Below are 14,799 nucleotides of genomic sequence, written 5' to 3'. Positions count from 1 at the left end.
CTTTGCCGTGAGGGCAAGATACTCTTGGTAGCTTGCCAGGCTCTCCAAGAGGGGCGGAGGAATCAAACTCGGGTCATATATATATATATATATATATATATATATATATATATGTATATATTATCCAACCAGAGAACAGAGCTTAAGTGCTTTATTTAAGTAGAAAGAGGTGGCACTGTAGATTAAATTTTGGGGTGTGTGTGTGTGTGTCCCAGCAGTGCTACTTTTAGCATCTATAGTTGGAAATCACTCCTGACGGTTCTTGGGGTACCATGCAGTGCTGGGGATAGACCCAGGTCTCCTGCAAAGCCTGTTCTCCTCCTGCTGAATTTTTCGCTTCCTGGAATATCTGTTTCTAAAATATTCAGCCAGTGCTTCTAAATCAGTCACCCTTCTGGAGTCAACTTGTGCTCCCAGTGGAGGTTCAAGTAAACTGATTTTTGTCATTTTTTGAAGATGATTTATTCCTTCAAGAAAATATCATAAGCTCCCACAGTTTAATGTTTCTGCCTCATTTCACCATCCAAATTTATAGAACACCATAGAAAAAGTTGTGTCCTAACAAGAGTTTAGATGGAGAATTGGTAAGGGAGTTGATGTTTGGGCCATACCCAGATACCCAGTGGTGCTTAGAGATCATCCTTGGTGATGCTCAGGGAACCATATGTGGTACTGGGGATTAGAAATGAGGTCAACTGCATGCAGGATAATCGCCTTAATCCCTTATACTTTCTCTGTCCTGAGTACTATAGTTTTGGAGGGAATATACCACAGTGTTCGGGGACCACTCCTGGTGAGACATGGTTCAGTGCTCAGGCCCAGCAATGCAATGCTCAGGGGCTCCTAGAGCCACCCTAGCAATGCTGGAGAGGGCTTAACTCTATACTAAATTAACTTTTAGTATTTTATGTGATATTTCACCATATTTTTGTCTCTTTTAACTGTTTTAAGTTCGTGGTCATTATTAAAAGAATTTATAGGATAATTTGTATTTTACCAGTAGATTAGTTTCTCTGCCTCTGGTAAACAATATACAAATATATACTTATGATAAATTGTTTTTGTATGTTGGTTTCTGGAAAGAGTTTTAACATTTTTTGGTTAACTTAGAAGATTGTGTTGGATATGTTTTGTTTTCTGTTTGTTAACCAAAAACATCTGTTAGCTTGGAACTTTCCTTTGAAGAGATACTTTCAAATACTTTGGCCTCAAATCAGAACTAATTCTTGGGTTTAGAAAAAGAAAAGTAAAATCCCAAAGGCTATTCTTTTTTCACATATTTTCATCACTTTTTACTTCTAGACTGAATTTTTTTATGAGTACAATTTATTTCTAAAATATGAAAAGGATAGTATTAATGGTTTTGTTCATTTTTAAAAACTAGATGTTAGAATTATACATTTTAAAATTTATCTGCATGCAACCGGGAACGACATTTAAAAGCTTTTTAAAACATGAGAACCCAAGTCTGAAGTCACTGAAAGAAAAGACATTTGTAGAAAGTGGTAATTATGTGCAATGGTAGCAGTTCAAAGCAGATGATTCTGCCTTTCTTTTCCTTTTCCGAATGCCCATAATGTTTTGAAGAACATGAATTATCATCTTGTTGAATTCTGTATAGGAGTTGGGCCTGCTTGTATGATGTCAAACATGTTCACTAAAGATGAACATGTGTTACAAAGCAAGGTCAGGGACCAGAGAGATAATACAGTGGATAGGGTACTTGCCCTGTACACGGCCCTCCTGGGTTCAATCTCTGGCACCCCATATGGTTCCCCAGCTCTGTCAGGAGTGATCCCTGAGTACAGATCCAGGGGTAAGCCCTGAGAACTGTCAGATTTGGCCTCCAAACAAAGGGAAAGCAAGTACAGAGGCAGATAATAAATGTAGAAACAGATAAAAAGAAAAAAGCCTTACACGAAATGGTGGGAGAGTGACTTGACTTTCACGGTGAGAGTGCTAGTCAGTAATTGTCACTAGAGCCATTTAATAGGTCCATTTTCAATGTGGATATATTTGCTGCCTTTTCTCTGCTCAGTTCAGAAGGCTAACTCCCAAGGTATAGTGGAGGGACTCCTTGCTTTTCTCTTCTTCTGCTTTTAGTATTCTGTTGTGGACCCACAGTGTTTAACCAGATCGCATAAACATAGCAATATACTGAAGAAAAATTCCCAAAGCCCCTCCTTGTCTTGTGTTGACTATAAAAGCAACTTGTACGGAGATGTTCCTGCACAACCATTGTTGCCAGTTATTTCTTACTCTTTTCAGTTATTATCATCAATGCATATTTATTGCATATATTCTGTTTTACTCTGTTGAGAGCTCATTCTGTTATTCTTTACAGGGATCTAAACTAACAGGAAAGGGAAAAGGGAACTCCATTCTTTGTGCCTTCTTTGTATTAGTTTCATTTATATGTTCTTAGGTAATCTTTATAACCATGTGTGGAGGGTGATGTTATTTCTACGTACTAGATGAAGAGCCTGAAGAATGATTTCCTTCCAGTCACCCAGTGATTATAGCTGATTCAGGGCCAGAGAGATAGTAGGGTGCTTTACTTGCATTGGGTCAACCTCGGTTTGATACTTTCCCTGGCACTGAGTGTGGTCTCTTGAGCACTGCCAGGAGTGACTCCTCAGTGCAGAGCCAAGAGTAAGCCCTGAGCATTACTAGGGGTGGCCCAACATCCCCTCCCACAAAACACACACACACACACACACACACACACACACACACACACACACACACGGTAGCTTTAGAGTTTGAAGGTTTTCTGTTAAATATGTTGTATTCACCCTTGCCTGCTCCTGGCCAAACCTTATCTTAGATTGAAAGAGGTGCTTTTTTTTTTCATAAATTTTTTTTAGTGAAACACCATGAGGTACAGTTGTAGACTTACAAATTTTTGTGCTTGGGTTTCAGTTATACAATGATCGAATACCCATCCCTCCACCAGTGCCCATTCTCCACCACCACCAGTCCCAGTATCCCTCCCATCCCCCACCCTCCCATCCCACCCTACCTCTGTGGCAGGGCATTCCCTTTTGTTATCTCTCTCCTTTTGAGTGCTGTGGTTTGCAAAAGAGACATTGAGTGGCAATCTTGTTCGGTCTATAGTCTACTCTCATCACGCATTTCCCATCCTGAGAGGAACCTCCCAACACCCTTTGTTTGGTGCTCCCTTCTCTATCTGAGCTGCCTTTTCCCCTAGCATGTGCAGCTGTCCTCAAAGCCATGGAGTAATCCTCCTGGAAAGAGGTGCTTTTGTAATTAGACTTAAACAGAAGCTTGAGGTGTTATATAAGCTCAAATAAGTATGCTCTGAAATCTTACTAGATTGTCAGCTTCTTGGTTTTCGTTGTGAAGGAGCTATTGATTCATTGATTTCATGAATCACTATATGTAAATATAATTTTTCTGTGTAAGAACAAAGTTCTATAAGTATTATAAGTTTATTTTTAGAAATATAAACTGTTAAAATACAGTATCTTATCTTTGTATAGACTTTATGTGTTAGTTCATTTCTCATTGAGATTACTAAGGTAATAGAAACTTTATTATGAGTTACCTAAAATTTAGCAGAATTTTTGCATGTTCTTAGTGTTAAATATTTGCTGAATAAATGACAATTTGTGAGCAGAAATTTTTTTATAGTTTTTTCTCTGACCTAGATTTGGTGTCTTCTTTTTTATGATTCTTCATTTGTATCGTAATCATGATTGTCTATTCCCTACTAGCCCAAAGATTTTGGGGGACTTCATCTTCAGGCCCATGTTCTCCCTTGAACACATATCTCGTTTGCATGTCTCTCTATATTTTTTGCTTGCGTGTTTCCACTCTTGAGAAGTCTTAGTTCTCTCTCGAGCATGTGCTTCTATTTTTCTCTCCCCTCACATCATTCTAAATAAGTTTGGATAAAGACCATCTTACTTGACAAAAAAAAAAGAAAGTAAAAGATTTTCGTCATAATTTTAAGGTCAAGAAATGAGAGAAAAAGGCTGGAACAATTGTCAGAAGGTAGGATACTTGCCTTGCATGTGGCTGACTTGGTTCAATCTTCGGGGACCCATATAGTTCCTTAGCACCAGTGGGAGTAAGTCCTGAACACCTCCTGGTGTATGCCCCCTCTACCAAAAAAAAAAAAAAAGAACAGAAATGGTAGAAGCACCTGTGAGTCTTGACTGCAGTACTTCAACTTCCAAAGCAAAAGACAGGGCAGTTTAAAATAGGCAGAGAACATGAGTCAGTATTTTGCTTCCATTTGGTCCAAAGAGGTAAGGCTCCTATCCAGGTTTGAGTCCCAGCACCGCACATGATCTCCTGAGCCCTGCCATGAGTGATCCTGTGCGCAGAGCCAGGAGTAGGCCCTGAGCACTGCTAGGTGTGGCCCCTAATCTGAAAATAAATAAAGAAGGCAGAGAAAATTGATAGTTCTTTTAATAAAATTAAGTTAATTTTTCTTTAAAAATCAATTATAATTGTAAAATGGAAATTCATTTTCTCCTCCTCTGAGGTTGTATTTGTGGAGCAGTACTATATTTTGTGCAGTACTAAATCTTGAACTCAGAACTTGCAAGCCAAGTGCTCTACCACTGACCCACACAGTTGGCACCAAGATCAAGCTTTAATCAGCACACCGTATGAATGGTTTCAGTTGTGTGATCAGATCCCTTAAGGCTAGAGTTTTCACTGAACTAGAAACCTAGGGGAGGCTGGAGAGGGATTGATCTACATGCATAGGGCCTTCTGAAGCTGAGAAAGAGAAAAGACAAACATATTTTTTTTATCATTTTCAAAAGCCAATATCTAGCAGTAGCCAGAACATCTAATGCATTCTCCTTGAATGCATTAGAAAGGTCCCATTATAAAGCATAGAAGCCTGGCCCCTGACTTGTGCTTTTCCTTTCTGTTTCTTTTTTTTTTTTTTGGCTAGAGCTGGGAGTGGGGGGTGATGGAACAAAGTAAATTCTTTGTGAGGAGAGAGGAATTTGGGCAAGACCCCGCAGTGCATGGGGACTGTTCCTGGTTATATGCTCAAGATCAACTCCTGTTGGTGCTCAGGGGGAGCATTTGTGGGGTCAGGGATTCAAACCAGGATACAAGGCTGAATATAGAGCAAGAACCTAATCCCTGTATATCTCTCTGGCCCACTTCTGCTTTTTTCTGTTTAACCATCCAACCCAAAAATGCCTGTTTAGCCATCTTCCCTTATAACTTGTGTACCCCTTCTAAGATTTCAGAAGACAGTTGAGTGACGAATTGTTCACACCATCATTTGGATAGTATTTTCCTTTTAATGTCATACCCATTGTGAAAATGTTTCCCTGTAATCACAAATCTGAGCAGGAGTATAACGGTTCACTCCCACATTGAAATGTGTCTGAATAAAATTGGAATGCAAATGGATTTAATGTTTACCAATGATATAAGTGCTTTTGTATTGTAAGAGCTTCTACATGTTGCAAAGTGATTTTTTGTGTTTATTTTTAATAATGGATGATGTATATTAGTAAAGAAGAAACAATAGAAAGCAGTACATTAAACTTAGAAAAAAGTCTTTCCTTTTTTTGAACAAAACTTTCGTATATAACTTCTGTGTAGAAATTTTATGTTCTGAGAATTTCAACTTTAATGAAAAATTTTTTGGAATTACATCTTTAACACTAGAAATAGAAGATTGAAAAATAGAATTATAAGGATCATTAACTAAATTAATAAATTAAATTAGAATTTAATTTGTTTAAAAAAACAAAAAGTTGGATAAATTTTATTTAGGAGAAGAATCTGCACGAATAGAACAGTAGGCTGATAATGAAATGAGTAGGGTTTAATTTGAACTACAGAGACATATTGGGACATATTAAAAATGAATTAATATGTTTCTAAGTTCTGTTCTTCTGGAATGTGACATACCACAGCAATATTGCATTAGGTTGAAGCCCTGCTTCAGTGCTTCACTAACCAGCGATTACTTTAGTATTTCAGTTCACCTCTGTTTTTTGTGTTCTTAGTAATGAAATTAAGTATATCCTCATGACTTGTTTAGTTTTTAAACAGTTCTCAAGAAGACACCCCTTAGTGCCTTGTGATGTCAACTTTCTTTCCATTCAGTGCACTTTCTTACCTTTCTCTTGCAAGGACACTAATGGTTGGATTCATTTCTAAGATTTGCTGCAGGAAGCAAAATACTGAAATTATCATAAAAACAAGCTCTTCATCTCTAGTACTTAATATATCTCACCAAAACATGACTCAGAACTGGGAACAGACTTCCAGCATGTGTTAGAGTTATATGACTGATGTGCCCTACATACATTGCAAACATTTCTTGCCCAGATTCATCAAGCTGACACAGAAGAAGGACTATGTAAAAGCAAAGAGCAAGTCCATGACCCGTGACTAGAAATAGGAAGTATGTTTCTGTGCCATCCAGCCTTCTCTAGGACTCAGGTTCTGGAATCAGCCCTACTTAAATGATTGTTGGTGTCATGCTCAGGTTAAGAAGCCTAAAAGAAACATTCTGTTTAAAACACATGAATTTGGGAATATAAAGCAATTGGCTTTTTATTGATCAACTTGCAGAGAATGTATTCATAAAGGAATTTCGTGTATTATGGGGTTGACCAGTTTATTTACAATGTGAGGCTTATTTTCTTATTTTTCCTACAGGCAAAATGATGTGGCTTCGAAAGATAAATAAGAACGAAATTTTCCTTTTAGTGTAGGCATGCTTCTGGCAAATTAACTATAGTTGTTGCAGACTCATTCTGTGTGTTCAAAAGTTTAATTTTTTTATATTCCAGGCGATTCACAAAGATTAGCCACAGTTTATTTAAACTAAGAAGACACACACAAAGCAATTTTTTTTCAGAAGGCGTTCACTTGCTTACTCTTCTTAAAAACATCTTTCCCATTTCATTGAGGCAGATTTGGAAGTCAAACCAGAAACTTCAGGCTCTACTACGATGGAAAACACTTTGTTGGGGAGAAGCGCTTTGAGTCCATCCACGATCTGGTGACTGATGGATTGATTACTCTCTATATTGAAACCAAGGCAGCAGAATATATTGCCAAGATGACGATAAACCCCATTTATGAGCACATAGGATACACAACCTTAAACAGAGAGCCAGCATACCAAAAACATATGCCAGTCCCGAAAGAGGCACTTGATGAAAACGATTCTACAGGCCAGGATGGGGTGTCAGAGAAAAGGGTAAGCTACTACAAAACCAGACTTTATTCTGCTATTTGGGGGCCTCTTAGAAAGTTTTTATTGCCGGAAGAGTTGACTTTGAAAAGGATGTATGTTTTTTCTCATGTTTCATTTCTGTGGTGTGGAGATTTGCATATATCTAATTCTTAATTAAAGTACATCAAGTATATCTGTACTTTTGATTAATTCATATTTTATCAGTTTGGGGTTAAAATATGTTACGGGAAAAAGTTCCTAGTAAAAATGCTGGTGGGGGGGAGGATTAGTCAGGAAAAAAAACATGATCAAGAAAAGATAAATAACTGCATTACATAGAAAACTGAGGGTGTTACATTATCCATCAGTTTATTATTATGGACTCTTAAGAAAGTATTGAATCAATAAGATTTACTTCTCTCTCTTTTTTTTTTTTTTGCTTTCTTTTTGGGTCACACCAGTGATGCGCAGGGGTTACTCCTGGCTCACGCACTCAGGAATTACTCCTGACGGTGCGCGGGGGACCACATGGGATGCTGGTGACCGAATCCAGGTTGGCCACGTTCAAGGCAAACGCCCTCCCAGCTGTGCTATTGCTCCAGCCCAAGATTTACTTTTCTTAATGATAAAAGATGATTTAAGATCTTTATTTGTCATATTTTATTTTATTTCATTTTAATTTTTTTGCTTTTTGGGTCACACCCGGCGATGCTCAGGGGTTACTCCTGGCTCATGCACTCAGGAATTACTCCTGGCGGTGCTTGGGGGACCATATGGGATGCTGGGAATCGAACCTGGGTCGGCCATGTTGGCTGCGTGCGAGGCAAATGCCCTACCCGCTGTGCTATCGCTCCAGCCCCTGTTTGTCATATTTTAATTGTGCTATATTTAAAGTTAACATTAGAACCTTTGGCATTAGATAATTTTTCTCTGGATATCATTCACTGCCTCCTCTTTCTTCTCAAGAAAAGAGAGAGAAAGAATTTTCCTGATGTTTCATACATGCCATATTAGTTTGGGGGGATTCATGTGTTCTGTTGGAATTATGAATACATTCTTAATTTTTGAGAATCTCCAGTGGCTATGTTTTAAAACTTCAGTTCTGTGTGGTGGTTGAAGTTTGGGTTATGTCAGCAGATGGATTTGTGTACAGATTCTAGCAGTGAGCCAGTAGAGTGTGCTTCAGCCAGGTACTTAATGTGTTTAATGTTTTGTTTTTTAAATTGTAATTAAAGTTCGAGGCTTTATTGAGTAAGATAGTATTTCTAAAACCATAATGGCTCTTTTTATTGTGCTTTGGCACATGGGAAACATTCAGTATGAGTTCTGGTGATAATGTTGCTATGGCAGTCATGTTACCTCAAAGCAGCATCGTGAAATCTTTCCAGTTACCTCAGAGAATTCAGCCGTCAATGGAAATGTTCATTGTCCAGCCCACATTTTCATTTCTGGCAGATCTTAGTATGGTGTTTTGTGGCTACAGAGAGCCACCATTTTAAATTATAGACCATCAAAAATTTGTTGGAAATGGTTTTTCATATGCTCATATTTGTCAGAAACCACAAATCTTTTGGGTCAAAGTCACCAGAATTTGGAATCCTGTATGCACGTTATACTTAACTGGCTCTTTTTACTCTCTTGTCCTCATTTTTCTCACTTTTAGTTGTTTTCCGTTTGTGACATTTTTTTGTAATCTTGAATTTAAGAACCTAATACTTCTATTACATTTTATATAGATGTGTTGGAATATTCCAGTCAGTATTTGTGAATATAGTAAAAATGTGAACATGTGAATCTTTCAAACTTGATCAGCTCATTGGTAACTTTTGCTAATATGTTGTGCATGTACTTTGCAACATCAAGAGACAAATGCTTAGAAATTTGACACTGGACTACTTCTTTAACTCCACAGGGCCTGCATTGTCCTTTCTACAAAGCAGCAGTAATTTCTAGAGGCAAGAGACTGAGGTAGATGACCCTCGCAGGACCCTTTTAGCTCTAGGATCCTTGGTTCCCCATGTCTTCTGTCAACCCTAAATGTTAGTTAAATTACCTGGTTTCTCTTGTGCTCATGGCCAGTATAACAGCACAGAAAGGAAGGGCCAGCACTCACACCTTTCTTTCAAGCAGTACACAATTAGGAATCATTGAAAAAATTACTTTAAACTGCATGCATCTTAAGTCTAGTTGGCTTGAAATCTACTCACTCAAAAATAGATTTATTTTATTTACAGGTGTCATCCAACAGGACAGGGATGATGGCCTGTTCAACAGCTTGAAACATTGATTCCCTGTCACAGTGGATGACATTTGTAAGTAAAAGACAATCGTGTTTAATTGATATAAAATCTCCACTGACACAGCATGGTTCAGTAAATATTTCAATGGATCCCGAATAGCTAAGACAAAACCCTCCTGTGCATATCTCCACTTCATCAAAAGCAAAAGTGATTGGTTTTGCTGGATTTGGTATGCTGCTGTGGGAAGGATACTTGTGGTAGAATTAGGAGCTAGATTCTAGTTCTTTCACAGGAATTGATTTTATGTGTCTCTTTGGGGAAAATTGCTTCACTTCTCTGAGACTGTCTCCCCACTTTTAACAGAGGACTCTGGATTAGGTGATTTCTGAGGTATAGTTCACATTATAGTCTGTGATCCTTCAGGGCCTATAAGTGTTATGGGAGATAAGCAGTACAGTACTAGAGGGAGCATTGAAGTGGGGGCTTGAAAGGTAAAATTTTTAGCTTATCCACCAGTGGTTGACCTTGGAACAACCCCCAAGGCTGCCAGGACTCTTCATCTATATGAAAAAAACATTAAATTTGCAGGATTTCAAGGAATATTTACTGCAGAAGAGTTCTGTGCCCAAACAGATTTGAAATAAATTGTTTTTAAAATTGGACTGTTCCTTTGTGCTTCCTCAGCTCCACTTAGGACTTAATTCTGATTCCCAGCAAAAGTGCCCTCCAATGATCTCATTTACCTTGCCACTTTCCAAAACAATATAGCATAATAATTTTCATGAAATGCACTTTGGGAAATTCTGTACCAGGTGATCACTTGTTTGTTTGTGTTTGAAGCCACACCTGTCTGTGCTCAGGAATCATTTCTTTCAGGGCTTGGGGGATTTTATGTGGTGCCAGGGATTGAACCTGGGTGAGTTGCATGTGAGGCAAGTGCCCTACCACTGTTCTATTTCTCCAGACCTTCTGATGCTCTCTTATGGTTTTCCTGTGTTAAAATATGAGGATTTCCAGTCTATTTTTTCAGCCCCTAAGGTATATATTAACAATCTGAGCTTTTGTGGAATATTAGATGGATGGTTTTATGGCATTGAAGGTTTTATTTCCCCCAACAGAAAGTTAATAGTGAAGATTCAGTTATTCCTAGGAAATCAGGTGGTTATTTATGAGGGAATAATATTTTCTGAATAATAGCTTGTCGTTTTTTCCTCATTCATCACTTAACTTTGCATCACAATTTTTTCCATGGAGTAGTATCAGTTTACATAAGTGTAAATGTTTATATGCCTTCAGAGTAGTGTTACTACATCGTCCCCACAACCACAGTGAAAATATCCCTCCACCACAGGCCACTGGACCCCTTCAGGCCATCCTCTGCACCCTGTGAACTCAGTTCTATGATCTGAGTCCAAGGATTTGTTTTTATTGGACATTGTCTGTTCCCTTCCTTGGTTTCTTTATATGGCACATCTGATTTAGGTTGTAAAGTATTTGCCCTTCTCACTTTGGCTTAATTTACTTATCACAGCCTCTTCAAGTTTTTTACGTTATAGCAAAAGACAAAAGACAAAAATTTATCTTCTCTAAAGGGAAGTTAGTACTCCACTATATATAAACCCCATCTTCTTTATTCACTCATCTGATATTGGACATTTGGGTCCTTTTCAGATCTTTGTTATTAGAAATAGTGCTTTAATGAACATTGGTGTGCATCTGTCTTTTTGAATTAGTGGTTTTGTGTGTGTTTTTTCCCCTTATAAATACCCAGTATAGAATTAATGGATCACGTGTTAGTTCTTCTTTTTTCATTTTCTAATATTCATACAAGTCAGTTTATATTAATGCAAACAGTGAATAAGGGTTCCTCTTCACATCCCTGCCAATGTGTGCTGACTGTCCATCTTTATGTCTTCCTTGAAGTGTGTCTATTCAGTTCTAATCTCAATTTTTTAGTGGGTTGTGTTTTTGTTGTTCTTTATTTTTGTTCTTCATATATTTTCGATATATGAAGCCCTTTGTCAGATGTATGGTGTACAGCTATTTCTACTATTTTGGTAGGAAGTCTTTTTCTTTTAGTGGTGTTCCTTTATGCATAACTTTTTAGTTTTATGTGATCTAACCTGTTTCTTTTTGTTTTTACTTTACTTGCTGTTAGATTCATCTTTGAGTGCATCATGAAAGCCATTATCATCATGATATATTTTATCTTTTTTAGTGCATATTATGCGATTTAAGTCTAACATTTAAGTCTCTGATATATTTTAAGTTATCTTTTGTTCATCATACAGTATCATTCTTTTGCATGTATCTATCCAGTTTTTACAACAACACTGGTTGAAGAGTTGTTCTCAATGAAATGCTCTTGGATATTTTGTCACAAATTAATTATATATCTGAGAGTTTATCTCTGAACCCTGAGTTCTGTTGCATTGGTCTGAGTGTCTGTTTTTATTTTAATACCACACTGTTTTGACTACCATAGCTTTATAATATAGTTTTAAGGCCAAGGCTTGGGATTTCTACTATCTTCTTTTCTCTCAGGATTATTTTGACTGCTTGGAGAGTTTTATGGTCCAATAAAATTTTTGCTATTTGTTCTGTTTCATTGAAGAATGTCATTGGAATTTTGATACCGACTTCAATTTGTTATTAGAAATAGTGCTTTAATGAACATTGGTGTGCATCTGTCTCTTTGAATTAGTGGTTTTGTGTGTGTTTTTTCCCCTTATAAATACCCAGTGTTTGGGATTGGTTGGTCATTTAACAATCTTTCAATTCATGAAAGATTATTTTTCTGTTTCTTGTGTCTTATATTTCTTTTAATAGTAGATTTTATTTTTAGATGTGTCTTGCATTGCACTCATATTGTTAGTTGATTCCTCAATACTTGATTCTTTTGAAAAAATTTTAAGAAAATTATCTTCATGATGTATTTCTCTTCTAGCTCATTACATATAGAAATGTAACAGAATTTTGTGTGTTTATTGTGTTGCCTACCACTCTACTGATGTGTTGTTTCAAATAGTCTTTTTGATGAGGTCTTTAGAGTATCTATCTATATTGTAATGTCATCTGCAAATAAAATAGTGATAGTTTAATTTCTTTTTCAATTAGGATTCTTTTTATTTATTTTTCTTGCTTAATTTCTGTGGCTAGAATTTTCACTACTATGTTGAATAATAATGATGAGAGTGGGTATTGTTGTTATCTACCTGGTCTGAGAGAAAAATCTTTTAGTTTTTGCCATTTTAATGCTAGCTGTGGACTTTTTGTATGTGATCTTTACCAATTTTTTAAGGTAACTTCCTTCTATCTACGTTGTGTTGAGGGTTTTTTATCATAAATGGGTAACAAATTTTGTCAAGAGCTTTTCCTGCATCTATTGATATGATTGTATGGTGTTTACCATTCCTTTCGTTGATAATGGTATATTATACTAATTGATCTGCATGTGCTGTTTTGGCCTTCCCCCCTACCAGCTTCCTGAGGAACCACCTCTGTTATGCTCCAGGGCCACCAGGGCTATAGCTGGTTGTGCTGGGGGGAGGGCTTGTGTTGCCAGGGATCTAATTTAGGGCTTTGTACAGACAAGTTGTGTATTCCAACACTTAATCTATTCCCCCCAGCACTGGTTTACATGTGTTGAATCATCCTTACGGTCTTATAATAACCCCACTTGGTCATAATGTTCTATCCTTTTAACATCTTATTGAATTCATTTTGCTAAGATTTTGTTGAGGATTTTTGCTTCTTTGTTCATCAAGGATATTGGATGTACACATTTCCTTTTTCTGTGCTGGCTCTCTACTTTTGGTATTCGAGTAATGTTGGTTCTATAGAATCTAGAGGAATTTCTGTTTTTTCAAATTTTGCAAGGGTTTGAAAGACTAGGTGATAGATTATCTTTAATGTTTTGGGTATGACTCAATAGTAAAACCATCTGGACCTGGTTGTTGTTTCTGAGGAGACTATTGTTTTAATTTCCTTGTCTTTGGCCTATTCAGGTTTTTCCATTTCTTCTCAATTCAGTCTCAGAAGGTTGTTTTATTCTAAAAATAAACTAAATTGAAGTAAGAGAAACAGTACAAAATATCAGAGACACTAAGAGCTGATTCACTGACAGACTTTAGTAAATGTGTAGCTCAGCTTATTAAGAAACAAGGGAACCCGATAGAATGAGATCAGAAGGGAAAGAGGAAAAGTTATACCATACCACAGAAAGCAAAAGGCTATTTAGTGACAATTGTGAACTTTATCCCACAGAATTGGAGCACCTAAAAGAAATAGATGATTTTTAAAATTGCTTCTTTAGTTAAAATTAGTAATTAGGAACTTCTAAAAAATTTTACTCATGAAGTTGCAACATGTTGAGAAGGATGTTGCTTTTCTTCTCATAAAATGGCTTAACTTTAGCAGTCTGTGCTGGCTGAGAGCCCAATTTTTAGTAGTTACTTTAAAAAATTATCTTATAACTGTATTCAAATAGTTTCTTCTTCCCAGTAGTGATTGTAATATTTACTTCAACAGATACTGGACCTCTAACTCAGTGCAGTAGTTTCAATAATAATTTTACTAATTAATAATGAAATTTTAAATCATACTTCATGTCTTCATAAATGTTAATAATGCAAGCTGTCAAATGAAATATATAATTTAAGTTTCCAAAGCCCTACTAAGTCAAAACTCTGAATCTAGTCAGAACTATTCTATTTCTGATTATGGTCATTTAAGATATAAACCTACATGACACTTGAGAATGACCTGTGTTGAAAAGGGCATGCAAAATTAATTTGTTTCATGGGACCTCAATAAACTAAATACTGTTTCTCAGTTTCTGTCTCTTAATCTATCTCTCTCCCTCTCTCCCATCTTTGCCTCCAAAAGTTTGGGATTAATGTAATACCTTGGCATAATGTTTATTGATATATTCTTTTTGTGGTTCCACTCCACAGTGTTCAGGGCTTACTCTTGGCCCTGTGCTCAGAGTTCTCACCTGGTGGGGCTTGGGGGACCATGAGGGATGCCAGGGATAGAACTCCAATTGGCCACGTGCAGGGCAAGTATCTTAACCACTGTACTTTCTCTCTAGTCTTATATTAATATATTCTTAAGAAATTAATTTTTGAATTAAAAATTCCATTTACTTAAGGACTTCTTTTTATAGATCACCATACTGCTTATATGTTGAAAAGCCTTGTGAAATTTGAAGTTAATATCTAAGTTTTGCCCTTCCAAAATTTGCTATAACTTCTAAAATTCTTTGTCTACCTACATAAAATGACAGGAGTCTTTGTTCTCTGCAGTAGCGGAAGGAGCTCAGCTCCTCTGGTCTGCTTAACTCTTCTGCATTTTCACTTTACTTTT

The 14,799-nt window shown here is 36.8% G+C and overlaps 1 protein-coding gene across 4 annotated transcripts in view; it reads left to right on the top strand.

Annotated features, from left to right (window-relative positions):
* The window catches only part of CHN1 (chimerin 1), a 190,028-nt gene that overhangs the window by 90,679 nt on the left and 84,550 nt on the right, over positions 1–14,799 (top strand). For 3 of the 4 annotated variants that reach the window (XM_056110491.1, XM_056110492.1, XM_056110493.1), the window contains one exon: positions 6,928–7,216. In XM_056110491.1, coding sequence (XP_055966466.1) covers positions 6,928–7,216 — 289 coding nt within the window. Of the gene's footprint in view, positions 1–6,927; positions 7,217–9,480; positions 9,505–14,799 lie in introns of those variants that run through there. The other variant, XM_056110494.1, reaches the window with a different exon arrangement.

This window comes from Sorex fumeus, unplaced genomic scaffold (assembly GCF_029834395.1).
Source record: "Sorex fumeus unplaced genomic scaffold, SorFum_2.1 ptg000009l, whole genome shotgun sequence".
Taxonomy (NCBI): Eukaryota; Metazoa; Chordata; class Mammalia; order Eulipotyphla; family Soricidae; genus Sorex; species Sorex fumeus.
This window is presented reverse-complemented; position numbering and strand designations above follow the sequence as displayed.